Genomic DNA, 18,698 nt, shown 5'->3' on the forward strand with positions numbered 1-18,698 from the left:
GTGGAGGTGCCCACTTCGCGCACATGCGCAAATAAAAGTGAGACGCACAGACACCATTTTTAAAATGATAATGGCAACATCAGTTCCAATGAAACTTTTCCATAAAATTGGTATCATATAATTTTTCAAACGATTTCCTTAAAGTTGTGAAAGTTTCTTCTTTGTATCTTTTGCCACTTTCGAGAAATCACTGCTGAAAAGTGACACACTTCTTTCCCGCCATCTATAAGTGATAGCACAGCTGTGCCTACCTTCTTTAAGTTAGGTACTTTCGTTTTCTTTTGATAAAGCTATTGAAAAATTTTCGAGCTCCTAGAAGTCAGCAAATATCTACAGACTATCATGCAAAAAAGTGTCACCAGACAGCATCCACAGAATCAGATAACTTGACTTATAATTAAGTAAATATACTTTAAATGCAGGCATAATTTGTCAATTTTCTAAGCCAAATAATGACTCTTAAAATTCAGGAGACAAGTGATTGAAAAGCAGAAAAAAGGTTTCAATAAAATAAACATGAAAGGCACAGCCTACAACATTCAAAAAGAAAAAGAACAAAGTGATTTATTGAGAAGCAAATAAACATTAGATACTGAAGCCACAGAACATGACAACATTGTCATGTTAGCATGATAGCTCAAAATATCAAGTCATTTGTGATTTTTTAAGTTAAGGCAAGCATATATTTACTATGCAGCTAGTGGCTACAATAAGTAATTGCCATTCGTTCAGATAATTACAGGTGATTCCACATTTATTCATAAAAAAAAATTAACTGTTATTGAACAGAATTAATATTGTGTGTGTAACCTCACCGAAAACAATTAGGGGAGAGTGGGGCACATTCGTGCATGGGGCACATTCGTTTTCAGCAGTTTATGGGAACACGAGTGACTGCACGAGCTCAAGGTAAATTATGGAAATATGTCTATCATTGCCGCCCTTCGTTCACCGTAGAAGACAACACTGTACCTGCTGTCATGCTTGATAAAAACGCAAATTTGTAATATTCGTGAGCTTTCCAAACTTTTCTCATATCATCCATTTTCGTGATCCTGACTCGGAAATGTGGTTCAGCTTTTCAAAATTGGGGGTGAAGAAGCCCACTCTATTCACGGAACTGCTGCAAACTTGTTTGTTGAAAAAGTGTCATTTTTTCCAAAAGAAATTTTGAAATATATTACTAATAACGTTGTGGGGCAGGTTCGTGTACGCACTGCCTGGGGGCACATTCGTGCATATTTTTTTAGTTTTTGCGATTCATGACTTTATCTGTAGTAGGTTTCTCTAATGACGCTCGCCTGACTCAGTCTCGACTGCTTGCGACGTCGTGACGAGCAATTCACGCGAACTTGGCGAGGTCACGGAGGCCGGCAGTTGGCACATTCTTGTTGGCCAGCCCATTCTTTCTACATTTGTTGTGCAATGCATTCTTGTCGAAAGGAATCAAGTGAAATGACCCCCTGCCAATTTCCTTTGGTAAATTTCTGGTAATGCCCGGTAATTTCTCGAATTTTGCCGGGTGAACGGAAGTGCCCCATCTCTTGAACGAATGTGCCCCATAGGTGGGGCAGTTTCGTGCAAATGTTCAGAGTTAATAAAAGTCATTTTTTCTAATGGAAGCAATAATTTTATAGGATAACTTTTAAAGAGGAAAACTATCTGCAATAGTTCCTTTCCATACTACAATCAACAATTTTGCCATTGCACTAACCAAAGAACAGATATATGGGTTTATCCATTTTTTGCACGAATGTGCCCCACTCTCCCCTACATTACCATCTGCAGAAAAGTTCAACATCTTTTAGATGAATAAGTAATAGGTGTAAAGTACCATTGGTATCTTGAAAAAACTTAGTAATGTACCTGCATATTTGATGGATAAGCTTTTCCAAAATGCAATTTCTACTTGTTGTTTTACATAAAAGGAGAAATATTAGCATTGTTTAACATCAAACATGTGCCATCATAGCCATATTTATTGGTTGAAAGCTTTTTAGTTAAAAAAAAACTATTATGTAAGTAGGTAGTGTAGCTAGGTAGGTAGATAAATACCATGCACCCATTAACAAAATCAAACATAGTTTGCTAATGTGTCTTCTTGATTCAGTAACTGGTAAGCAGTATGAATCCCCATTACAATCATGTGTAAAAATCCTGGCTAATGTATGGATATCAATCAAATCTTTGACACCAGTATTTCTCTATGGTTTGCAGGATTCATGAACCATGAATTTCATGGTACCTAAAACTAAAGCAGAGGTCAACAATAAAATGATTTTCAAAAGATAAAATTGGAACCAACATATATTTTTAAGTCCTTGTAAGTGAATGGCCACAAAGTCAAATCTTATATTTTTGTTTTCATGACTATGAGCAGTACCTACTATTAACGACCATCAAATATTGAATCAGTATGTTGAAACATAGGTACCATATCCATAGTGAATTTGAGGCTGCTGCTGACTGAATGTGGACCTCAGCTTTGGAAATTCATATCTTTCTGGGCTTACTCCAGCAATGCAAAATCATAAGCTTTGAGTGAAATGGTCCATCTAAAATTGGCCAAAGATTGTCACAAGTTTGAATGGCTCATGCAAGTCTACGGGTAAGTTACTTGCCTCTAGATTCAGCCATACGGGTTCGATTCCTGGGCAATGCACGTGGCGTTGCCACTACCTGACCTCTTGGAACAGCGTGAGAGTTCCGGTTAGCACCTTGGTCCACCGGATATGGTGCTTAGCCCAAACCAACCAACCAACCAACCGAATACCTTATGCCTTTTCAGTCCAATTGGGACACATTCAGGAAACATTCATTAAAATTACAGTTAACATTCAATCTTTCAAACACAGTACAGATAAAAATTGAAAATTGCTCCCAAGAAAATTCAGTCCCTATATTTTTATTTGTGATGACCTATGACAAATGCATAACAAAACACGCCATCTTGCATCCAAAACAGCACCGCCAGAAAACGGCTACTTTTCAAAGCTTCAAGGCAAAGATAGTATCAACAAACTGGACAGCGAAAAAATCGTGATTTTACCCACGCATGAGAAAAATAATTAACAGATATTATCTAAAAATATAGCTAAAAACCTACTGATCCCCCGCAGCTCTCTTCGATCCCTGAGTGATTTCTCGACAAATACGACGCATATGCTCTGAATCGGATCAGCTGTCTGTTCAATAGCAGGTATCGACAGCTATCTAGCATTCGTAAGCCAACAGCGACCAATCAGAGCATCGCGTTTAGTTCTTCCCAAATTTATCTCAATATATTCAATATAATATTCATCGCTGTATTTTCCAAAGTATTTTCCTATTTACACCCAACATTTGTTCTAGCATCGCCATGGCCATTTGCCATCGTAATTTCCTTGACGCAAAGTATACTTTCATCTGTGGGCTTCGAAATAAAGTAAAGTCTAGTGCCATGGGCCATGGCAATCGGTACCGCTTGCCGACCGCCGTTACAAGACGCAGCGACTGGTTGATCTCTGGTCTCGGATCAACCAGTGGCGGTCGCATGGGGGGCATCAGGGCCATGCCCCCCCCCCAAGGCAAATCAGGGGGGCCATCATATCACTTGCCCCCCCCCCCCAAAAAAAAACCGACAGGCTCCTATGGGCGTATGGGGCCCTCACCCTGGCCCGTATTCGATTGTCACGAGGCTCGAGAAATCCACGCCAGCTATGAACAGCTCCCATACCGGTCTTTGAGGGTCCTACACTGACCTCTGAGGGCCCTTCAGTGGCGGTCAAGCACCCACATAAATTGACCGCTGAAGACCCACGTTGACCTCTGAGGGCCCTCCACTGACCTTTGGGTGCCCCTAAACCGGCCTCAGGGGCCCAACCAGTGGCTGAGGGCCTCACACCGGCCTCCGGTGGCCTCATTACTGTCTTAACTAGCCTTTAATTAAGTGCCTCTGGGGGCCCGCACTGGATTCTGAAGACCCGATGTCTGTCTCTAAGAGCACGGGTCGGCCTCTGAGGGCCCATCTTGGCCTTTGAGGGCCCTCCGCTGGTCTCTGGGGTCCAACGCCGGCCCATGCCGGTCTTTTGCCCCACACTGACCTCTAAGGGCCCCATGCTGGCCTGTAAGACTAAGGACCCACATAAGCCTCTGAGGCCCCCCCCCCCGCATTGGATTCTGAAGAGCCAATGCCTGCCTATAAGGGCCCGCATCGGCCTGAGGGCCCATCTTGGCCTTTGAGGGCCCTCTGCTGGCCTCTGGGGTCCAACGCCGGCCCATGCCGGTCTTTTAACCCGCGCCCCGCTGGGCTATTCAGCTATACGCGCCCTGCTGGGGGGGGGGCATATTCTGCCCCCCCCCCCTGTCTAACTTCCGAACCGATGGTCGTAGAAAGACGGGGAAAACGGCAATCGAAAGCTCTCAACGAGGCGAATCTTAAGAGCTTAAATTTTTTGCTTAAGTAGGTCAGAGGTCAGGTCAGGGTCAGGTCAAGGGTACAAAATGCAAGTTTCTACAGTATCGGCCTTGCACCGTAATTGCCGAAGAATGGACTGAGACTGATTGCCCAAAACGTGTTCTTAGGCTACCAAGACAATATTCGTTGCACACAATATCATTCAAAGGTCAAGGTCAGGGTCAGGTCAGGTCAGGTCAGGTCACCAAAAACAAAATATAGAAAGGGGTATATGCGACACATGTTTTATGGGTCATTTTATTCATAGAATTCAATAGGCACACTCAATTAGTGATATGGACCACCTCTGGATGAAGTTCAGGTCAAGGTCAGGTCAAGGTCAGGTCAAGTGAGGTCAAATTTTGAAGTTGGTTGTTAAGGCCTAAAAAGGTGTCTATCTGATGCAGTTTTTCACGGCGAGTCGAATGGTGCTATTTTTGTTTCCGTACGAGGTCTAGAACTTCCAAAAAAGTCATTTTTCAAAAATTTTGTGTGTCGTGACGTCATAAAATTTCAAATAACTCCCACATTTTTGAACCGATTCTTCTCAAAATTGGTATGTAGGTGCACATAGACCACTTCTCTGATATATATTCCGGTTTTTTCGATACACTCAAAATTCTGGATTTTATAATTATTTTCCCAAAAAAGTCGGTTTTTTGAAAAAAATTGGGCCAAAATCCAAAATTTTCAAAAAAACCGAGATAGCCATTTGATAGACAAAGTAGAATCACGTATAACCTTTTTTGTTACGTCTTGATCCCTTTAAAAATGAAGATGTTAGCGGCGTATGAAATTTTGCGATTTTTGAGGCGAAAATGGCGAACATGACGTCACTAAAACGTCATTTTCTTAAAAATTTTCCGACGGATTTCGCTCAAATTTTCAGGGAACGTGTCAAATTGATGTATGATAAGGTACTGAAAGTTTGACGTCGCTGGCGTAACGCGTTTAGAAGTTATTGGCGAAAAACGGGAGGGGGGGCAGATTCTGCCCCCCCCCCAGCGGGGCGCGGGTTAAGATCCCACCCACGCTAACTTCTAAGGGTCCCATGCTGGCCTGTAAGAACCCACATTAGCTACAGCGCCAAGTAAATAGGTACGCATTCGATAGCTCTTTCAAAGTTCTTTCTGTTTGCTATTCCCAGATTTGATCTAGACTCAACGGTTAAGCCTCCAAGTCCAGAGTCCAGTGAGCAACAACTCAAGATTTGACGTTTTTGCGGAACACGTTTTTCTGCAGTAACTTTTGACACCAAGGTCAAGCATATTACGTTAATTTTACCGGCATCGCGGTTCTCTCGCCGACGGCCGAGACGCGTCGAAGAAACTATAAGTTGACCCTGAAAAGATCAACTTAAAGTTTGATCTTAGGTCGAGGTCACGTATGCCTACCTTAAAGGTAATGCGCATATCAGTCAATATTTGGTGACACTTAAGCTGAACGCAACTTCAAGGTGTTTTCATCGCTTTAGCGTGTTTCTAGCTAAAGTTATTGTAAAGAAAACTGTTATAGACGTTGCATGACCTGAGGTGATTTCAGGGGTATAAAAGGGGTCACGGGTGTAATTTTCTGATTCAGTGTGTGTGTCATGCTGACCCTTTTCCGACAGTGTGTGTGTCATCTGACAGTGATGTTCGAGTGTCTTTTCGTCCAAAAGAAAGGGAGTTCAAATTTCTTCCATTGACTTATACGACACTTAGGTATACCCATCTTATATATAGTGAAGAGATCGCAAAATTGAGGTCTAGCTTTAGGTCACCGATATCTAAATTCTAAGATAAACAAATTATTGATGATGATTCCATTGTCAATTGCCCAAGCCTTCAAACAGGATATAGTCTGTAAGAATGCCAGATTCACAAAGTTTTTAGAGGTATGGTTACTTACCTTGCCCTGGTGACATGGGTTTACTCAGAGGTCATCTGCGAAGCGCTCCAAAGACCTTGGCGGTAGCGTGCTTAAAATATTCGACCGTCAAGTAATCAGAAGGCAGTGCCGGCAGTGCGCATTTATGAGCAGTGAGCAGCAATTGTTTCTATTATCTATATACTCTGGTGGCTGGTAAGTGCAAACAGAGCGTAGAAGAAAACCCTTTATTGTACCTCACATTATTTCGCAGGGGATTTAGACAGACCCTCCGACCGCCATTGACGCACAAGTAAAGAGGGTCTCGGGCTAGCTCAGGCTTAACCCATTTACGCCCTTCGTTGCGTTTTCGCAACACAAGCAAGCGTCGACGTGATCAAATCTTGAGAAGTGTGTAATGGCGTCTCACCGATGAGACAAGTTTCAGCGCGTTTAGCATGGTTGTGCGCATGATGCTACGCAGTTACAAGTCTGTGCGGCCGGTAACTTACCGTCCAGAGCTCCCAGAGGGAAGTCGAAGGTCCCGTCAGTGATGACGTCACGAAAACCAAAATAAGTAGATTAAGTGATTAATTATATCGTAATGAATAATGTGTGAACATATTCTGCAGAGTCCCTACAATAGCTAGAATATGCATTTTATTAACAAATTATGTTGCAAATAGGGTTTGTGACTATTTTCAAATATGACTACAGTCGTGTTGCGGTAACGCAACGTTGGGCACATCGGAAAGACAGGGGTGTTGCGAAAACGCAACGAGGGGCAAATTGGCAGCAGTGGCGGATCCTGGGGGGGGTCCACGGGGTCATGACCCCCCCCAAAAGGTCTGAGAGGGTCATTTGACCCCCCCCAAAAGCCGAAGACCTAAATGCGCTATAGACGCCGTCTTGCATACTCAAAATCACCTATCAAACACTTCTGAGCTAATACCTTTGTTTTTCTGGATCGTGTTGCGTGAAAAGGCGTATTGAAGGCCAGAATCTTACTCGTTTTTGTCTCAAACGTGCGAGCACCAGGGGATGATCCAGGAAAACTCCAAGGGGATGGTCATGAATTTAATTCGTGGTGCCCCTACCTATACGCAAAATTAAAAACTCAACGGATTTCGGCCACTTAATTTTGGTGATGTCCTATTTCCATTATTCTTATTTTGTTTGTTTTATTTTTAGTGCTCCTGGGCCCTGGCAGGTCAAAATCACGTCGGAGGCGAAAGAAATTCACGGGAATCCCAAAAATCACGTCAGGACATTCAGGGCCCTCTGACCAGCCTGACAGCTAGGGCCCTTCTTACTTCCTGGGGCCTCCAGTGAATAACCGCTATAGTGTCTGTGTCTGACCGCTAGGGTCCCTCTGACTCCTCAGTAGGTAGGAGGCCCTCTGTAGAGGAGGCCCTCTGTAGAAAGGAGGCCCTCAGTAGAGAGGAGACCCCTTTAGAGAGGAGGCCCTCTGTAGAGAGGAGACCATCTGTAGAGAGAAGGCTCTATGTAGAGAGGAGGCCCTGTGTAGAGAGGAGGCCCTCTGTGGAAAGGAGACCACCTGAATGCAGAAGGCCCTCTGAAGAGAGGAGACCCGCTGTAGAGAGGAGGCTCTCTGAAGAAAGGAGGCTCTCTGTAGAGAAGAGGCCCTCTGAAGAGAGGAGGCCCTTTGCAGAGATGAGGTCCTCTGGCTCTTTGAAGAGAGGAGGCCCTCTGTAAAGGAGGCCCTCTGAAAGGGAGAGACCCTCAGTAGAGAGGAAGCCCTCTGTAGAGAGGAGGCCTTCTGTAGTTAAGAGGCCCTGTGAAAAGAGGAGATGAAAAGAGGAGGCCCGCAGTAGAGATCGGTGGTCCTCTGTAGAGAGGAGGCCCCCTCTGTGTTTTGACAAATGTTTTTGCAAATTTTTCGCGGCGCTTCGCGCCGCCGATTCATGTACATACGTACAGGTCAATACGAAATCGTGACTGTAATTACATAAACCAACCGTGTCAAATTGAATCAGAATTCATATATGTACTGTGAAGGAATTCCGGCTTGTACTGCCATGCTAAAAGGGTGGTAAAATTTGTGTTTTGGAACTGTGTTTTGACACAGTCTTTTGCAAATTTTCTCGGCGCTTCGCGCCGCCGATTTGTACACCAATCAATAAGAGAGATCGTGACTGTAATAACACCAACAGTGTCAAATTAAATCGGAATTCATATGTGTACTGTGAAGGAACTCCGGCTTGTACTAGCATGCTAAAAGGGTTGCAATATTTGTGTTTTAGAGCTGTGTTTTGACAACTTTTTTTGCAAATTTTTGCGGCGCTTCGCGCCGCCGATTCATACACAAGTCAATAAGAGAGATCGTGACTGTATGCTAGTAATGCATTGGGCTAAAAGTGAGGTAACTATATCTACTTCTGGGTTTTTAAGTCGGTCGATCCACCCCCACCGTCCCCCCCCCCCAGTAAAAAATCCGTGGCGACGGGTTTCACTAACAACTACTGAGCCAAGTGACTTACGATAAAACTTCATCTTAGAAACGACGAAGATCAAATGTCATTTGATCTCGACATACTCGCTCCCTACCCCCCCCCCCCCCCCCGGTCGTCAGAATTCATTCATCAGACCTGGCATGTCGGCCGACTGGTGACCCCCCCCAAAACGTTCCCCTAGATCCGCCCTTGATTGGCAGTGCAGCGGAAGTATAGGAACATCAAATAGACTTCACTTGTGGTACGCTGTGGGTTCTTTCCTTCTCTCCCCAATCTTCCTCCCTCTCTTCCACGCTTCCCCAACTCTCTCTCCTTCCCTCCCCCCTCCCCCCCTCTCTCTCTCTCTCTCTCTCTCTCTCTCTCTCTCTCTCTCTCTCTCTCTCTCTCTCGTTTTGTAGTCGTGAGGGACGTGTAGGTATGTAAAGTGCAAGGTGCATTTGCACGTGAATGTTGCGACACGTTTCACATTAACTCACTTAAACAGCTATCAAACACTCATTTCTTTTTCTCTCGCAGATTATCGGGCTGTTCACTAACTGCAATGGGTTTTCGAGCATCTGAAAATCGTATGGTAGGAAAAGGACCTGCATCAAATGGTCGGCGATGCTAACGGAGCTGAGAGATAGCGAGGTACTTTGAAAATTGGATCTACTATGTACTAAATAATGGGGACGTAGTCTGGTATCAGACGACAGATAGGCATTGTCATTCTCTGGATACAATCCGCTGACCCTTACTTTAGAAAAGATAACTCCCAGATTCGGCAAATGTGGGATATGCCCCCTCGGGGGGGGGGGCAACAGACCCCTTCGGCAGGGGTGATGAGGGCGTCTGGGAAAATAATAGTTTATTTTTAGAATTCATGGTTTGCACGGATTGATAAGGTGGTTGATGTGAAGCATTGCTTGTTTGTTTACTGAGGGTAGGCCTGTCTAATCAGACCATTTTAGAGCTAGAAGCATTATTGGAATTAGGGAAAACATTGGTCTGAGCGGGCATGGTGAATCGTCGAGGCTGAGCCCATCCATCCAGGCCACCCATGAACCAGCCCCACCCCCCTTCCCAAGCACTTACTGCATCCGGCTACAGACCTGTGCTCCATGGGAGCTGCTCGAATGCGATATAGTTGCCCGTCCAGCTCGAAACAGGGGTTGAGGCATGGAGGAGAAGGATTCTACTATCCTGGAGATGGAAAGGACGGATTAACGGAACACTTGGAAAGTGTGAACTGCGTCGAATCACTGGTCTGCCCTGGCATTGTCTCGAGAGAGAGGTTGCAAGTGAAGGTCGCTTAGAGTGGGACAATGACAATTTTGTATTAGGTATAAAAGTGATAAAATGGGTCCTGGGAGACACTTTAAGCCGAGTTGCTATGACGCGCTACGCCTTACGCGGGTAATTTGTGAAAGCCGGATAGGTTCTTTTTTTTTTTTTGCTAAGAGTAGGCATGACTACCCTGCATTTGAATTTAACTTTACTCCTAGGAGGGTGGTTAACAATGATATTGCGGATAGGCGCTTAGGCGAGGCACAGATTTACTCCCAATCCTCGGTTAAATTGTTTTCTGTTTGGGGTTCTCGTATGAGAGGCTAATGGGCTAATGGCTCGGCTCTGTCTAGCTTCCAAAAAGAAAGCACCGCCCAGGGTACGTGCCAACCACTAGGTACTTTAAATGGACAATTGTTGTTGTAATGACCGTTTGTTGCCATCTCCCCGTTCGCGAACCCGTTATGCTTCCTCATTCAGGCTCTTAGGCGGGTAATAAAGCATGAGGGATGTGGGTTCCGCATTCTCCAGCAATATTTGTCAACAGTTGGTGAATTATATGTTAACCCTCGCATGTGTAGGGGGGGGGGTCGGATGGACCCCCCCCCATGGTTTTTCGCGAATAACTCGCGTAAAAAGCGGCCGATCGCGACCAAACTTTCAGTACCCTCTCATTGATCAATTTTACACCTACCCTGAAAATTTCATGACCCTGACCCAAATGACCTTTGACCTGCGACCTCTTTTCCGAGACCATGTTTGGCCGGAATCGCGATTTCGCGTATGTCGGCTCGCACTAGCCGCGTGTTTGCAAGCTTTTCGTGGTTTCAAACGTTCAAACATGTGATTTGATGTTACTCCCGTGTGTGTCAAGGTCACCTGAAGGTCAGGTCAGGTCATTGACCTTTGGTGACCTCGGGTGACCTCGGGTCACTTTTTCGAGTTTTACATGTTTCTAGGCTAGTTTTTGGAGCTGAATTCGAATTTAGCAACCATTTGAACATTTACGAAGTAGTTTTGGTGACTTCGTAACATGTTACGAAGCTGTCAGAGGCGGTTGACACGTACTACGAATACCCGTCACGACGCCTACTGGTTGACCTGACCTGACCTGACCCGACCTGGTCTAAATGCTTCAAGACATCATCTGTGATCAAAACTAACACGATATTCGTGATCAGCACCCCGAAAAACCCCTTAGCGGCCACACTTTACGACTTTCTAACAGGTCCCGATTTTCCCGACTTTGGGTCATTGACCTGACCTGGAAGGTCAACCAATGACCTAGGACCTTAAAATTGGGTATCATCGGCTTCCTCTCGTCACGGGCAACACGCTCGTTTTTTCCGCGAAGCTCTAGCTCGATCAGGAGCCAAACGGCAAGGGGGGGGGTCCAACCGACCCCCCCCCCCTACACATTAGAAGCTGGCAAACGCCGCACACATGCGAGGGTTAAAACAAACTAGCATAGGGGAAAGTGGGGTAAGACGGGCACCTTAACTTTGGAGCCATTTTTCGGCCGGTTAGAAACATCATAGAAACGGGAAACTGGGTGAAAACCTTTTTCAGACATTTTACTTTCATTTGCCAGAAGATGAGACTTAGACCTGATTCAACAAATAAACTGCAGCTATTTTTGCAAAACCTTGCAAAAACCCGTCTTACCCCACCCCATGGGGTAAGACGGTCACATGGGTAGGGCAAGACGGCCAGCTTCTTTCACCGATCAGCGCAGCTCGCAACAAATGCCCGAGATTAGCCGCATTTATACAGTCGCTCGTTGGTCTCAAGTGCTTCGGAAATGGCAGTATACGAGATTCGTGCAGAAGGCGTATGCTCCTATATAGGCCCTAGTTCAGAAGCCATGTAGAACCGTTTTTCACATTCATTATTCGAGAATAAACTGTGCCGAAGGAATATTGCTAACATGTCTGTGAGTATCGGAATCGAACATATTCTTATTAGAAATGCTTCTTTTTTCCTACAGCAACAAAAATATTTTCACCATTACAGACCCATTGGGTTCATAGTTGCCCGTCTTACCCCAAACTCAATGTCAGAAGTTCAGCACGATTTTTCGCTGTGGACAATTTGATGCAGACAAAGCAAATCCGCCGTAAATGAACACTGTTGGCATATGAGTGTACCACAAGTGATTGCGAGTTTTTAACTCTATAGTGCTGTACACAAAAGCTTGCACAATACATTATGGATGTTTTCAATGAAATGAGTGTTTTAAAGAAATCAAAATAAAAGATTATCGACTGAACACAAATTCACCAGACTTGAATGGTGGTGTGTAGTGGGAAAGGCAATTCTGGTCCTAACTTTTCTTGCTCGTAGCGCTATTGGTTTGGTCTGCAGAAGGGGTGCCCGTCTTACCTACCCTGACCGTCTTACCCCACTTTCCCCTATACGGCGGTTTAGTGTACTTTATGTCCGTCTGATGTGCCCGTCGTTGCGTTTTCGCAACGCTGATGGCGCCCGGTGTGCCCTTCGTTGCGATTTCGCAACGCACGTTTTTTACGTTTTTCTCGAAAAACTTTTGCTGCCGGCAAAAATTATTTTCGATTCCATGCAAGGCCCTGGTAGAAGCGTAACATATCTTGATTTCATCGATTTTCATGATGGTCAATATTCCTGGGCATAAATGGGTTAAAAAGTCCTATCGTCGGTCCTCAAGCTCAGATAGCCCAATTTATAGTTACTACTTATTGATATTGGACACGACACGAGGTTCTTTTGTCACTCTATTGGAGAAGATAAGCAAACGCGAACTGGAGGCTAGCCTCCAGCTATTACACAGGAAGGTAATTATCTTGGATTTGGATCGATGAAAGGCGGCAGCCCACTGGCCGTCTAAAAAAATGATTTGGTTTTCTCACAGTTCACACTGTTCTTCTGTCGTCTTCCAGCTCGATGAATGCTATGGGGAGCCGCTAGTCAGCCGTAGTACTCTGTAGGCTTGCAGAATCGTAGGATTACTTTGATATAAGATCAGAATTTTATGTAAATAGCGGCATAAGAGCCCGTCATAGAGTAACGCGGGTTCACATTACCTTCCTCTCATTACTCCGCACCAACTCTTGCAGGACCGACTACGCGTATGTTATTTCCATGGCCGATAGATGGCAGGGCAGTGGAGCGCCTGATACATGCTGTACCGCAATACACGGCTATGAAGTCGGCCGGTTGCCTCGGACACCGGCGATATCATTCGGTATGGACGATTGACTGGCGACTGTTCAGTTCAGAAGCTGAGCAACCTAAACCACCAGAAGATGCGACAATATTCAGGAAAACGGGTAGAGACTATGTGATATCAGAGTCAGCATCCGTTGTCACAAGCGGTTAGCGCCACTTCGCAGTTCATCAGTCATGTCCGCTAAGAAACAGGCATTAGCACTTGTCAGATGTTATGCAGCGGCAGTATCAGTTGTCAGTTGAAGAACATTCCCACTGAATATTAACCCTATTAGTGGCAGGGGGGTTGTTTTCATCCACCCCTCAGGTTTTTCGGGAATATCTCCGAAACCGCTGAAGCTACGATGCTGAAATTTTCTGACTTTTCCTAAAACTAAATTGGGCACATTCCCTGAAAATTTCAAGCTCATAACTTTACCAGGGGCGGCTCCAGAGCACTGGGAATTGGGGGGTCCTATTCGTGAAGCGAGTCATTTGGGCGAAGATCACGATGCTGATGTATTATAACTGTATGCACCAGTTTTACGAACAGTGAATGAAAGGTATCATGTGATAACATATACAAAGTTATTGTGCATCCTCTTTTGACACGTTTTTGCTATAATAGGCGGATCCAGGCGTCCAAAAAGGGGGGTTATGTTCTACCTCCCAACATAGGTGCCCTGACACCGCCTATGCATGACCAATACAATTGCAGTCGTTCTCTCATAAGAAAATTGTAACATAACAAGACTATTACCACCCTTTTTAGAAACAGTACCAACAAAAACCTTATTTACTATACTTTTTGTGTACCCCCAATCTCAATGATCTGTATCCGCCTATGATTTTTGAAAATTCATATTTTTAGGATCCATGTGAATTCCTGGTTCATTCTCTATCGATCGGCAAAAGTTGCGTTAAAACCCGCGCCCCACTGGGGGGGCTATTTATAGCCCCCCCTCCCGTTTTTCTGCAATAACTTCCAAACCGCTTGTCGTATCGACGCCAAACTTTCAGTACCTTAGGCTGCATCAATTTGACACCTTGTGTCAAAATTTGAACTTCGTACCTACTATAGGTCGGCCGGAAATGACGTCAGAGTGACGTCATGTTCGGCCGATTTCGACGCAAAACATTGAACCACGGCAATCGCTCCCAAGAGCTCAGTTTTTAAGCTAGATCCAATTTCTTTGCATGAGAGGACTCAGAATAGACTGCGCTATCAAACTGCTATCTCGGATTTTCGAAATTTTGAAAATTCCGAAAATTTTATATAATAATATCCAAAATTTATATTTTCACATTTTTTTCAAAAAGTTTCTGACTTTTCGAAAAAACCGGAATATATGTGATAGAACGCATTATTTTGACTAACTCTAGCAAGTTTTAGCTAAATATCTTCAAAAATGGCCAAGTTTTACGCATTATTGCAAAAAATTCACAATTATTAATTTTTCAAATCAATTTTTCAGCACGTATTTGACATCGTACGCCAATATAAATAGCACCATCGTGTTCCTGAGATCAAACTGCATCCAATAGACACCTTTTTTGTTAAAAAATTTTAACTTCAAAATTTGACCTTTTTTGACCTGAAAGTGACCTAACATAAGCTAAATTCGACTCAAAATGACCTCGAATAACACAGACGACATCAAATTCGAAATCTCTGACCTAAATGGACCATAAAACATGTGTCACGTGACCGACGCATGATATAATATTTTCGTGACCTGTGATGACCTGACCTTGACCTGAAAATCAAAGTACAAGTTTGGTACCCTCAGGGTAACTAGAGCATCTGTTCCCGAGTGTGTGATCCAAAAATGAGCCTGGTCTGACTTGTAAGACGGCGGCCAGAGCCCAAAACGTGATCAAGCCAAAATGCTAATAATTTTTACTTTGACCTGACCTGTGACGTCATCGGTGACCTCGAGGTCAATGAAATTAGGTTTCGCTCGACAGTTTTTCCGGGGCTATCAGACGCCGTTTGAATTTTGACAATCGGCCCAGTAGTTTCGGAGTTAGGAGGGGGGGGCTATGAATAGCCCCCCCCCCCAGTAGGGCGTGTTATACGCAGACCCCAGTGGGGCGCGGGTTAAGATTGGTTCAGAAACCTGGCCGTGATAAACAGTCTAAAATGTATCTGCAATTTGCCCGTTTTTACCCCCCCCCCCCCCCCTCTACCCCCCTATTGACATTTTTTAATTTTTATTTTTAGAAATATAGATCACGTTGAGCGAAATCGAATGCCGTTTGAATTTTGAAAATCTCGAGATAGATCTCGAGATATCAGGGGGGGGTCATAAACAGCCCCCCCCCTGCCACTAATAGGGGTAGCCAGGAGCCTGCCACTAATAGGGTTAAAAGGAAGTTACTTTGCTTACGGGCATATCAGCTTTGATTCGACTGTCACAATTCGACATTGAGGATTGCTAAAACGCATTGATGCATCGCTTCCATTGCCTCTTTCAGTATAGTGAAGTGGATTCAGGAGTCGACCCATAATCCTGATTACGCAACGTAACGCGGGCTGAGATCACAATCGAAAACCGTAGAAAGGCTATAACTCTAATAGAGCTGCACCCCTGCGGGGTCCGGGGTGTCCGCTTGCGTGACTGGTCCTGTCTCAACACAACCGGCCAAACAGGGCGGGCTCAGTAAATACGGTACACCTGTCGGTAGTCGACTCAGCCCAATGTCTCAGATGCTTCTATTCTCCTAATCCACGGTCCGTTACTGGTCTAAGTAGAGGGAAAGGGTCTAACCTAATAAAGGAAATAATGAAAGTCAACGATTGTGAAGCTGGGTTGGCTTAGAGGTTTAGGTGCATACAGTCGCTCTCATGAGAATACGATATCGATGTGTGATTCCCGTGCGATTGTGCCAAATTAGAATGCTCTGACCAGAGGGCACTTTTCGTTATGAACCGCCATATGAGGTATGCACATATGTATGTCCGTATGACACGGACAAAACATCACTTTCAACAGAAACAATGTCTAGAACATGGTAAGAAGGTAAAATAACAGGTTATGTGGCAATCCTTTAACACACTTAGCTAGGATGTTTAAATGGACGGATTGACAGAGCCGGTGCCAGCGCTAAGCAGAGCTTGTTCCGCAGGTTCCAACCCCTACTGCCCGAATGGTAATCTTTGGTTATCTGTAAATTTTAGACGCCGAAGTCTACAGCGTGCTCGTCAAAGCAAGACACGGTCCGTCGCACTTCGCGTCGCAATGAAATGACTTGAACCGGCTGCGCTGCGGCTACTCCCACCAACAGCAGACCATCCCTGTCACGAATCTCAAATGTTGAGCACCGGAGCAACTCAAACCCGGGCTCTCAGTTCTCACCACCAGTGATCTTCTCCTTTACCAACTGAGCTATGGGACAGAAAATGGTCGTACAATTTGCATCTTTTAGGCTGAGGAACAGAATGACGATAAATTTTAAGAAAAAAGGCAAAGGGCAGCAACTATCGCATGGTATAAAGTAATAATGGTGATCTAACACGTCAGTGGAGGTACTCACATTTTGTAGCAATTCTCTGATCATCATTTTTCAGTCCAGCAATGCAATGCAATCAATCGTCGCGTTTTCAACTTGGGGCTATATACACTGCACAGGTATTAGGAAGGCTTCGTTCATTTGTAACCGTTTGAAACTTGACACAGTAGTGCTATTTACATGTCTATTCGCCAAAGAATCCACCACTGATCACCAGAAAATTTGAGAAGACAAAGACCAAGTATTAACGATATAACCTCGAACACTATAAGAGTTACGGTCATATTGGTGAGAACCGTTGGATCACTGAATTGCTTCCACATTCGATGGTCATAATCTATCGCCGCCGCCTTCCGTGAGGTTATGAGAGATGTTAATCCTGATTTCTTCTTTTGATGGCGGATATTTGGGACGTATCCATCAAAATACGTTTCATTGTAGGAAACAATAAATGACCGTCGAAACCTTTCGGGATCGACCGTCCACACTGATGTGTCATTGTCCAGAGCTCCATGAAGTATCACACCTCCAGTACCGATGATGCCACACAATGTCAAGCACAACGCCAAAGACAGCAGAGCACAATATATCCAAAGAGTTTGTTTATGAATGTCCTCGGCGCCTCCAAATCCAACAATGCACGAAGTCATTCCAATGTAGCAGCCGGCGTAGAAGAAACGGCTTGGATCCAATATGGGTTTCGATATAACTCCAAGATATGTCGTTACTCCACACGCGATGATAAATGATATCCAAGTAATTGCTACCGTAACCATAACAAAGTATCTAACGAGGCTTGTGCGAGCAGGCAGCGCAATAAAGTCAGCTTCTTCGGACGGAAGCTCCTCATCACTGTCATGACTTTCACCTGCCTCCTGCTTGTGTTCAGTTTCATCATTGCCATCTGTCACACCAGTCGATTTTTCTTCATCATCAGACTTGTCCATGCGTACTAAGCAGATTTAGGTTGCTGACTTGCATACTTGAATTGGTGTCTAAATATACGTTTAACACCTGTATGTTTATCGTAAACGGGAGCTCCATGTTGACATGATAATAAGGCACGTAGAATTTAACGGTAAACAGCCGGAACCAAGCCGGAACCCAATGCACAATATTTTGGGCGCATTTACGCATCTTGTTAGGCTATCAACGCACGTGACGTGTATGAAAAAGCTATCATCATCTTCCAGAATTTCGTCAAAAACACGCCTTGGATGAAGAAAAATAAATATAATTCGTGTTACGACAAATTATAATCGGTTATTTTTCGCCAAGGCAGCTGTTTTAATGAAATACAAGAACCCTTCCATCAGTGTTTAAAAATATGACGTATCACGTAGCGTGTGACGCTACAAACATTATGAATGCTCAGTCACGCTGCATTTGTCAACATAAAATGATAATCATTGTCCCTCAGGCGGCCAGGCCTCCCGCAAATAGTTTAGCGGCACGCCTGTTGATGCATCTTTTCGAATAAGTTACGAAAAAATCAGCCTCAAAGCAAAAATGTCACTTTTAACCCGCGCCCCGTAGGGGGAGGGGGCTAAACGGCCCCCGTCATTTTCCGTAGATATCTCCTAAACGACTGCAGATATCGTCACTAAACTTTGAGGACCACTCCGGGCATCAATTTTACATAAAGTGACCAAATATTTTTCCAGAGGCTATGATAGGTTGGCCACGAATGATGTCAGAATGACGTCGTGTTCTGCCATTTTCGACCCAAAAAAGGTTTGGCGGGAAGAACTGTCAGGCCTGCAGCTTTGAAGATATACAGAAAAATGTTTTTGACATAGGTAAACGATTTAGGGTTGGTAGGACTATAAACTGCTATATCGGATTTTTATGTTTATTTTTGGATTTTGACCCAAAAAAATCAAAAAAGTAATTTTTTGGATAAAATAGCCAAAAAATCCCAAATGTTTGACTATGTAATTTCGAAAACAACGGAATATATATAATAGTCTCTACCGTCT

The 18,698-nt window shown here is 44.3% G+C and overlaps 1 protein-coding gene across 3 annotated transcripts in view; it reads right to left on the minus strand.

The window, feature by feature from the left end:
* Nucleotides 1–17,966, minus strand: part of LOC122374176 (zinc finger protein 764-like) — a 25,267-nt gene extending 7,301 nt beyond the window's left edge. The window contains exons 1-2 of one of the 3 annotated variants that reach the window (XM_043352779.1): nt 3,107–3,137; nt 2,622–2,686 (exon numbers count right to left, since the gene is read on the minus strand). Coding sequence is in view for 1 of the 3 variants with exons in the window: in XM_043352778.1 (XP_043208713.1) it covers nt 16,744–16,770 (27 nt within the window). In the remaining 2 variants the exon portion in view is untranslated. Of the gene's footprint in view, nt 1–2,621; nt 2,687–3,106; nt 3,173–16,743 lie in introns of those variants that run through there. The other 2 variants (XM_043352778.1, XM_043352775.1) reach the window with 2 other exon arrangements.
* Between the last annotated feature and the right edge of the window lie 732 nt (nt 17,967–18,698).

The sequence above is a fragment of the Amphibalanus amphitrite genome, unplaced genomic scaffold (genome assembly GCF_019059575.1).
Source record: "Amphibalanus amphitrite isolate SeventyFive unplaced genomic scaffold, NRLGWU_Aamphi_draft 001616F_arrow, whole genome shotgun sequence".
Classification (NCBI taxonomy): Eukaryota; Metazoa; Arthropoda; class Thecostraca; order Balanomorpha; family Balanidae; genus Amphibalanus; species Amphibalanus amphitrite.